Source organism: Triticum dicoccoides, chromosome 7A, assembly GCF_002162155.2.
Source record: "Triticum dicoccoides isolate Atlit2015 ecotype Zavitan chromosome 7A, WEW_v2.0, whole genome shotgun sequence".
Classification (NCBI taxonomy): domain Eukaryota; kingdom Viridiplantae; phylum Streptophyta; class Magnoliopsida; order Poales; family Poaceae; genus Triticum; species Triticum dicoccoides.
In genome coordinates, this window is record NC_041392.1 from 19,946,266 (window position 1) to 19,956,612 (window position 10,347).

The window sequence follows — 10,347 nt, forward strand, 5'->3', positions numbered from 1 at the left end:
GAGGGAGAAGAGAACCTCACGGCGCTTCTCTATTATGAGGATTAGACATAACTAGAACTTGTGTCCCGAAACTATTCTGAGAATATTTTCTCATAACTCTCACTCCACTAACACTCAAAAGATCGTTATTCCCTTAAGCATGTGACCCTGTAGGTTCAGTAAAATATAGATATGAAGGAAACTCCCTTTCGCTCAATGATAATGTAACCGTGGACATTCATATTGAAACCTATGAATACACGAATGATGTGCGAGTGAACCTTTGGTTATCGTATGCTATTCCCTTTGCTTCACGACACTTTATAAATCCCGGGGTGAGATGTATCGGTATTCTCTTGAGTCATTCTCATGCTCACTATACTAGTCTACTCATTATCAGTTTTGTTCTTCTTTCTCGTTGACATGTTCCGGCATCGTTGTTACCTAGTCACCTGTGTCTGACCAAAAGATGGTGGGTGTCATCACACCGAGAGGGCCCTAAGAATATCTCTCCATTGTTGGATGAGGAAATCACACTCTTGAGCTATCCAACCCCTTGTCAAACTTACTAAGGAACCTGTAAGTTCTCCTTATGATAACCGTGTTATAGCTGACGTTTGAGCATCTCAAAGTTCATCGTTCGGTAAGAAGCGGCTACGATACTCTCATGGTCTAAGAAACTAAAGCATACGTTAACTCTCTGTGGTATATCAATAGACTTCTGACACAATTCAATATGATCGTTCTTCTAACGTCATACTGTCAATGTTGTTTTGGGACTATTGTTACACTTAACGATATCCCAAGATCCGGAAAGCATGATCAACATACAATACTTGAGCTAGTCCTAGGGCGAGACTAGGAATCAGATTTTACTGTTTGTCCTTCCACACATGCACGTTTATGAGTTTTCCACCGAATCACACATTTCAAGATCATAGCAGTTATAGCATAGAATATGAACTCTTAATTATAAAAGTGAAAATAGATAATACAATATTATTGCCTCTAGGGCATATTTCCAACATAATCTTATGGTAGGCAATTGTACATTGTATCGTATGCAAAGCACTATGAGTGCATATATAATACTTTTCCAAAAGAAAGTTGCACGAGTATCATAAGGTAACAAAACATAATGGTCTTGCTATTTTATGACCCGCGAGACCTCCCTTCGGAAAATTATAAGGCACTCAATTATTTATATATCCTTGGAGCACACAACAATCCACAACATATATTAGAGCATTTGGGAGCACAACCTTACGGGTAGACCTCAATGACAGCTCGAGCTCCAACTTTCTTGAAAATCTTATATTCGCTGAAACCTGCTTTCATGAAGATGTCGCTCCAGTCCTTTTCATCCCGCTGCCGGCCTCTCGTCATCACCAGCTTCAACATATCCACCAGGTGATGGGTTTCCAGCATCAGCCCCGAAGCCGAGCTAAGCACAATATCTATCACAATGACTTTTCCTCCTGCACCTCGGGGAGGAATGGCCTTCTTGCATTGTGCCAAGATCTTGATGCAATCCTCGTCGCTCCACAAGTGCAGAACAGACTACCATGCACGGATAAACTTCTGTAAGGTTAATCAAAACTAGCAAGAAAATATACCTTGAATTTAATTGTTACTTCAAACAGAAGAACTGATCATTTTTGGTCGGCGTTCTCTATTGGGTTTCACCCATGGATCATGAACACACGCATGAAACACTAAATATTGGAGGCCACAATGACATGGCGGCTTTATCGTGCAAAGGTCATTGCAAGATTCCATGTTGCCTGTTGATATCATGCACCCCCATCACAATCTTGCGAGCGTGCGACTAGAAACCAAATCCAATGACATATACTGGATCGTGCTACATGCATGACTACATGGAGAACGTTCGTTCGCTTACGACCAGCTACGTAAGTCCTAATCTGACTCAAACTCGACCAAGTTAACTAGCAGTCCCTCTGTTTCTTTGTCTACTTCACATATTAGATTTGTCTTTGAATCAAACTTTGTAAACAGTTTAATAAAATTCATATAGAATATATCAACGCTCACAACACCAAATAAGTACAATATGAAAATATACTACTCCTTCTGTACACTAATATAAGGCTTTTTCGATCACTATTTTAATGACCTAAAATGTCTTATATTAGTTTACAGAGGTAGTACATGATATATCTAATAATACTGATTTGGTATTATAAATTTAATACATTTTTCTATAAGTTTGGCCTAACTTTAAAATTTGTAACTTAAGGAAAACCTAATATATGAGCATGTGGGACGAGATGGAAGATGGCACATTCATAAATACCTTGAGCAACACAGCTTGAGCAGGCGGGACGACGTGGAAGATGTCACCAGCAACATACTTAACCACACCTTCAGCCGGAGCTTTGTCGATGACCTTTGGCAGGTCAAGCACAGTGCACTTGATGTGCGGATAGGCCCTGACGATGGCCCTCGCCGTCGTGCCATCACCACCGCACAAGTCAGTCAGAGACTCAAGTCCCTGAAACAGGTCATGGCACTGCCGGAGCACAAGACCGATCCCCATATGGTTATGGGAAGCCTTGGCCTCGTGGACCAGCTTATCCATCTCCGGGTCCAGGAGCGCCATGCTGTCGTCGAAGATGGTCGCGCCGTGCAAGTCCTCGAACGGCGAAGGCACCGGCCCGTCAAAGTCCTTCCGGAACCAGTCCGCCAGCCCGAATGCCGCCTCCACGTAGTACCGCGAGGAGGCCACACGCACGATGGCCGTCTGGCATGCGTCGCCGTCGATGTGGACGCCATCCACCAGGAGGTACGATATCGGGTTGAGGCGGTACGTCGTCCCCGCGTCGGTGGTGTCGAAGACGCCCGCCGTGGCCAGCTGATACAGCAGGCGGCCGAGGAACGACAGCTTGGACTGGGGCAGAGACAGCGCGGCGATCAGGTCGGGGGGCGACGCGGTGCCGCCAAGGCCGTGGATGGCCGTGGGGATGCCTAGCTCGACGGCGCACCGGAGCGCCATGGGCGTGAGGTAGCACAGGGTGTGGCGCCACAGGTCGGCCTGCGCCTTGAGCAGCTCAGCGTCGGTGGGGACGGCCATCTTCTCGGTCTGAGCTGCCATGATCGTATATCTCTCTCTTAGACGGTTAGACCTCAGTGCTGTGTTGTGCTCGTGCACTTGTGCTAATTATATAGGGGGTCGGGGGACTGACCTATACATATAGCATGTGTTGGCTGTCCTGTTCTTTTTTCTCGTGGAACACGAGGATGATAGGGACATAGGGTAGAGCGTATAGGGGAAGGCCCCTTAATTCCGCCTGTCTGCTGAAGAGTAACTAAGACATCTCATAGCGGAATAATCGTAAAAGCGAATACGTATGTGCACACAGGCACAGTGTTTTGGATGGATGTAGACACATGGACTCCTCGTGATCAAAATACGACCCATGGACTTGTGAATGGATGTGGACACACGCACCTAAATGCATCTCTAGCCGCGCCTTCAACAGGCCCTCAAAGCCATTTTTTAACGCCCACGCCCACAAATCGACTCAGTCGTGTCTCAGGGGCCCAAATTTTCACCGGTTAGGACCGAAACTGGCGCCGGCGGACTCAGGCCGAACCCGGCGCGCTGGGGGCGTCCGAGGACGCCGGTCAATCATTTTTTTGGCGCGAAAGAACGGCGGGCCGGCCGAGTCAGCGACCCTCGCGCCTCATCGCCTCGGTTTTCCACGGGGAATCAATGCCAAGGCTGTCGCCGGTCAGCCTTCCATTGATTCCTCACGGACGGCGCGGTGAGGCGACGCGCCCCCTCCCGCCATGCGTACACACGACGCCGCCCCCCTGCCGCTATATAAGCCGCCACTGCCTCACCGGTGAACGCACCCCGCCCGCAGCCCCCCTCTCTCCCCGTGCACGTACAGCCGCCGCCGCAGAACTCTCTTTTCCTCTCTCCCCGTGCACGCACAGACGATGGGCGAAAGGTTCCCCGGCAACGGGGCGGCGGCTAATGGCTTCAGCCGCCGCTCTCTGAACGAGTGGGAAGCCCATCTCCTCCACGAAGTGAACTACCCGGTGACCCCCGACATGCGCGTGCTGGGTCAGTGGAGGCTCAGCGCCGGGGGCATCCCCATCCCCCCGCTGCCCGACTGTTGGAACCGCAGCCCTCTAGCTACCTCTCCTCACAATCGAACGGAGGTGGAAGAAGATGAACAGTAGACGAGAATTTTCCGGCAACGAACGCCCCGACCGCCGAACGGCCTGTATGTTTGCTACTATTCAACTCAACTACAAAACACTTACATGAAGGTACACATGCAACACAACCTAGAAGAACTCTCATGTCGACCAGGCGCACACCACGGTCCCGACGGAGACTACATCTTCCTGGCTATTCCCCTGCTTTACACAGCTAATGAACATGGCTTTATATTGGTAGCCGTACGCACGCACACAGGGCCGGCCGCTCCACTCGCCACGCACGACCCGGCCACGATCTGCATGCAGCGCCAACGGATGCACGTTCAGCGCATGCACAACTTTCTCTCAACGGCCAGCCTCACGTACTCATCCATTCCCTGAAACTAGCTAACTACTTGCATGCAGCTAATAGCCTCAAACCGAAGCACAGGTGCACACATGCCGTACATGACACATGGTCAAGATTAAGTCTAACATTTTCCCTCCTAATTTTGACATGACTCATCAATGGCCGTCCTTCTTCCTCGGCGACACACGCCAAGCTCCGCCGGCGACACACACCTGGCGTTCCTCCGCGCCCCGCACGTCCCGCGCGCACCCGACGAGCCCGACCGCACTAGTGCGTCCCGCACGTCCCGCGCGCATCCAACGCGCCCGACGAGCCCGACAGCACCAGACGCTCACTGCGTGCCTCCTCCGCGTCCGCCATGGCAGCCACCACGCCGCGCCTCCGTGCCGCGCACCTTCCACGGCTGTCGCCCCGAGCCGTGGCGACCTCTGCGCCACCACGCAGGTCCTTTGCGACCTCCTCGTCTCCGCGACCGCCGTGCCCTTCGCGCGCACTCCCCGCGTCCCTGCGCTCCCGGCCCGTGCTCCCACCGTGCATGTACGCGATCTGCGCAACCAGGTCCAGCGCCTCGATGCGGTCCACTCCCGCGGTCCGGACGTGCCCGACACGTCCAGTGCGCACCCATAACACGCACCGGTCACGCCCGGCTCGCCGCCGCGTCTTATTGCCCTACACCGCCGCGGCCTCCATGCCGCCATGACGTGCTGCGCCGCCGCGCCACCACGCAACGCCTCGGCGGCCTCCGCGGTCGCCGCACGCACGACGTCACCGCCCGCCGCATCCGCCACGCGCCATGAAAGTCACAGCGCCGCCCACCTCCATGGGCCGACACACGGCTCGGAGCTCCATCGCGCAGCCTTCGGCAAAAGGCGACACCCAAGATGAAACCGGCTCATGATACCAAATGTTGGAACCGCAGCCCTCTAGCTACCTCTCCTCACAATCGAACGGAGGTGGAAGAAGATGAACAGTAGACGAGAATTTTCCGGCAACGAACGCCTCGGCCGCCGAACGGCCTGTATGTTTGCTACTATTCAACTCAACTACAAAACACTTACATGGAGGTACACATGCAACACAACCTAGAAGAACTCTCACGTCGACCAGGCGCACACCACGGTCCCGACGGAGACTACATCTTCCTGGCTATTCCCCTGCTTTACACAGCTAATGAACATGGCTTTATATTGGTAGCCGTACGCACGCACACAGGGCCGGCCGCTCTACTCGCCACGCACGACCCGGCCACGATCTGCATGCAGCGCCAACGGATGCACGTTCAGCGCATGCACAACTTTCTCTCAACGGCCAGCCTCACGTACTCATCCATTCCCTGAAACTAGCTAACTACTTGCATGCAGCTAATAGCCTCAAACCGAAGCACAGGTGCACACATGCCGTACATGACACATGGTCAAGATTAAGTCTAACACCGACGTCGAGCACCCCCACTACTTTCAGGCCGAGATCGACCGTGTGCGGACATCTGTGTCGGAGGAGGAGTGAGCCCTCCCGAAATACGACACTGACAACCATGAGGCGTGGGCGGAGTACTTCGAACGCCAGCAGGCGGAGCGGCTGGCCTTCATTAACAACGCGCCACTGGTGAGGGGGCGCAACAACAGCGACGGCTGCCGCCTGTGGTGGGGCGCCCCTGGCCGCACGCTACACACGCCGTCCTCGAGTACCTCAAGGGCGGCAACGATCCTCCGCTGACATACCCGGCCGCCCCAGTGCCCCGCCGGAGTTGCGGTCCATGGCTGCCGAGGAGGATGCTGGGCGGGTCCTCCTCCTCCCACTCCTCCTCCCATTCCTCCGGGTCGCCGGCGCTCTTAAGCGTCAAGACCGAGCCCATGGAAACGCCGCTCGGCCCGGCGTAACCACGGCGTCGTCATGAACGAGGGCGGCGGCGATTCCTCAGGTCCAGCCTCCCGCCTCATCGGGCCGAAGACGGAGCCAGGGCTCGGCCCCGTGAAGCGTGATCACAACGACGAGGCCGCCTTCGACGACGACGGCGGCATGAAGTGGGCGTGACGAGGGAGGCGTCGCGACGACGATGTGCTGCCGCCGGCCAAACCAGTCCGCCAGGGGGGGAGGGGGTCAGCAGGGACAGCCGTTTGAAGGAGGAGAAGGAGGACGACGACAGTGGCGACTTAGGCGTGTTCAGCGAGTTCTTCGGCCTGTAAGCGCGGCCGTTTTTCCCTTCTTTTTAGTAGATTTATTATTATGTTTCTTTATGTAAAAAAATTGTGAACCGCCTAAATATCGCCGAATGTATGCCGTGTTTGCCGAAATTTGCCCAATTATGTTTTTAAAAAGATTAGAAAAGAGCGTCTGGGTAGCCGATCGCCCCATGCCGAAAATATCGCCGGTTCGTCCCCAAATGGCGCTTTTTTCTAGCCCTGGGGAGGGGGGGGGCCTGGAAATGCTCTAAGTGCTTGGGGACCAAGAACTTTGAAGTGAATGGATGTGCACACAGGCACAGTGCTTTCAAATAGGGCAGCATGCCGGCAAATAATTCAGCTTTATTTAATTCTCCCGAAGAAAAAAATTGAGCTTCAACCACAAGACTAGCGTCGACTTGACAGTCATGACATGCAGATTCTCTGGCTTGTCATTGTTGGCTTCAACAACAATACTAGGATTATCCACTCACCAAGCCATGACAGATGGCACAAGTAAGTCACCACAGGTCCAAATCTGTCCAGATCTACATTGATTACTGTCTCTCTTTTTTTGCGACAATACATTGATTACTGTCGTTGCCAAACTGCAACTCTCTCGCGGACACGAGGACGAACTCTCAACAGCTCAAGAACACGATGGAAATTTGTGCCGTGCAACTGACTTGTGGCTTTTCTGTTTAATTTTGCTCTTTTTATTCCTTGCGTAACAGCCGTGCCCGATCAAGACGCCATGCTCACGTCGTTATGATCGCATGCTTCAACAACAATACTAGGATCATGGTCACGCACACACTGCTACCGACCCGCCATGATCGCATCACAACCCTTCTACTTCTACTTCTACGCAAAGGAAACAAAAAACGTGTGACACCATGAGAAGCTACCGTGTACATGAAATAACAGACGGACAAACTAATCTCCTGGGCTAAAACGACTCAAGTAAAAGCCTAACAGATACTCCCTCTGTTCCAAAATACTTGACTTTCATTTGTCGAAAAATAAATATACCTATATACTAAAATATGTCTAGATACATCTATATTTTGACAAATGAAAGGCATGTATTGTGGAACGGAGGGGGTAAAAGATAGGTGTATTTCCCTTAATTTGATTTTGCTCCTAGTACTCTTGTTGATTGTTGATATCCTAGCTAGGTCGATGCAGAACTGAGCAGTTTTCCTCGCCATGACTAGCCAGTTAGGTCACTACAACAAAGTAGTATTGAGTTGTTCGTGGCCTCTAATTCTGTTCTATCCAAATATCGATGACCAACCATGATCCCAAATGTTCCTCTTCCTTCGGATTGATGTTATCCATTCATCAACCATAAAATATACCTTGTCTTTATAGGCGTACATCATTCACACTCTCAGACTCGGAGCTCGGATCATCATAAAAAAAACAATAGCTACACCATTGAATCTGTCTACACATAATGTGAATCATATCTCATCTACATGAATCTATGAGTCACTAAACTAAATCTAAGAAAAGGTTCGAGAAATTAACCTCTGGGCAAATCATCGAACAGTCTGAGGCTGCGTGGGCATAAGGGTAGCGCGGTCGGAACGGGAGAAGAAGGCATGGTGCTACGGCGAAGCGTGGGAGGTCCAGCAACGGCTCAGTGGCGACGACCGGGGCCAAATCATCATGGTCTGTGCTACGAAGTTGGCACAAGAATTTTTGGGAAGCAACAAAAGGGAGTGCGTGTCCTGAAATGTTCATGACACCAAATATTTGGGTGGATGAAAGGCGATGTATCGTTTGGTCCAACCTTCGAATATGAAGCCTTGTCGTGCCGACTGAATCTGGAGCGCCCTTAAAGATTATAGGCGACTGATAGGCACCAGTCGATCAGCCAATTTTTGGCCGGGCGCCGCGCAGCCCTAAGATTCAGTTTCTTGCGGCCGCATGATTAGAACCCCACTGTCACCGGTTGTAGCATCCACGATCACGGTTGTAGCAAAAACGTCGCCGCTAGCAAAAAAAAGTCTCCTGCTGGTTCCAACAAAATGGTCCGCGAGTCATAGCTTTTTCGCTTGCCGGTTGTAGCATTTCCTTCTGCTGGATGCATCTTCCTGGTCGCCTGGTTGCAGCCGTCTGTCGTCGCCGGCCATAAGTTTACGATCATCGATGCAGCAAAAAATTGGCCGCCGGTGGTGGCTTTTTTCCTGGCGGTTGCAGCTCAGGTACATGAGGTCGTAGCTTTCGCACCCCATGACCAACTTTCGTAGCTCCCGATGCTCGTCGTCGCTGGCCACAGGTTCCTACTCGCCACACTTCCGGTTGCAGCTTGCCATGACGCTGGTTGTAGCATTTGGCTATGCTGGGTTGTAGCAAAACGGAGGACACGCTACGCGATGTAGCAAAACGTGATGCCAGTTGCAGCCGCATGGGATGCCGGTCGTAGCAATTTATGACGCGGGTTGTAGCATGTATAGCAAAAAAAAACGCGACGTCGGGTGTTACTCGGAGCAGCACCGCCGTCCATGATGGTAGTTCTCTTGGGCACCGGTTTGCAACTCCGTCCATCCAGGTCCCAGCTCCCGCCGCCGCCGGTTGTAGCATGCTCTGTTGCCTTCGCCGTAGCTCGCCATCCCCCAATGACCAGCGAGGATGCAACTCGCGGTCCTCTTGCCCCTACCCCGACTGCATGTTGGGGAAAGTAGTAATTTCAAAAAAATTCCTACGCACACGCAAGATCATGGTGATGCATAGCAACGAGAGGGGAGAGTGTTGTCTACGAACCCTCGTAGACCGGCAACGGAAGTGTTGACACAACGTAGAGCAAGTAGTCGTACGTCTTCCCAATCCGACCGATCCAAGTACCGAACGTACGACACCTCCGAGTTTTGCACACGTTCAGCTCGATGACGATCCCCGAACTCCGATCTAGCAAAGTGTCGGGGAAGAGTTCTGTCAGCACGACGGCGTGGTGACGATCTTGATGTTCTACCGTCGCAGGGCTTCGCCTAAGCACCTCTACAATATTATCGAGGAGTATGGTGAAAGGGGGCACCGCACACGGCTAAGAAAACGATCACGAGGATCAACTTGTGTGTCTAGAGGTGCCCCCTTGCCCCCGTATATAAAGGAGCAAGGGGGGTGCGGCCGGCCCTAGGAGGAGGCGCGCAGGAGGAGTCCTACTCCTACCGGGAGTAGGACTCCCCCCTTTCCCTAGTTGGATTAGGACTTGGGGAAGAAGGAAGAGAGGGAAGAAAGGAAAGGGGGGCGTCGCCCCCCTCCTTGTCCAATTCGGACTTGGGGGGGGGGGGGGGGGGGCGCGCGGCAGCCCCTAGGCCTCCTCTCCTCTTCCTCCACTAGGCCCATTAAGGCCCATTAGGTTACCGGGGGGTTCCGGTAACCTCCCGGTACTCCGGTAAAATGCCGATTTCACCCGGAACACTTCCGACGTCCAAACATAGGCTTCCAATATATCAATCTTTATGTCTCGACCATTTTGAGACTCCTCGTCATGTCCGTGATCACATCCGGGACTCCGAACTAACTTCGGTACATCAAAATATATAAACTCATAATAAAACTGTCATCGTAACGTTAAGCGTGCGGACCCTACGGGTTCGAGAACAATGTAGACATGACCGAGACATGTCTCCGGTCAATAACCAATAGCGGAAC

General features: G+C 52.3%; 1 protein-coding gene across 1 annotated transcript; it reads right to left on the bottom strand.

Annotated features, from left to right (window-relative positions):
- Window positions 1-939: 939 nt before the first annotated feature.
- Window positions 940-3,142, bottom strand: LOC119334463 (flavonoid O-methyltransferase-like protein Os11g0303600). Its single transcript, XM_037607020.1, has 2 exons — window positions 2,297-3,142; window positions 940-1,539 (listed from the first exon to the last, which is right to left on the bottom strand). The coding sequence occupies exons 1-2, from the start codon at window positions 3,092-3,094 to the stop codon at window positions 1,243-1,245; spliced, it is 1,095 nt and encodes a 364-aa protein (XP_037462917.1). The 5' UTR covers window positions 3,095-3,142; the 3' UTR covers window positions 940-1,242.
- Between the last annotated feature and the right edge of the window lie 7,205 nt (window positions 3,143-10,347).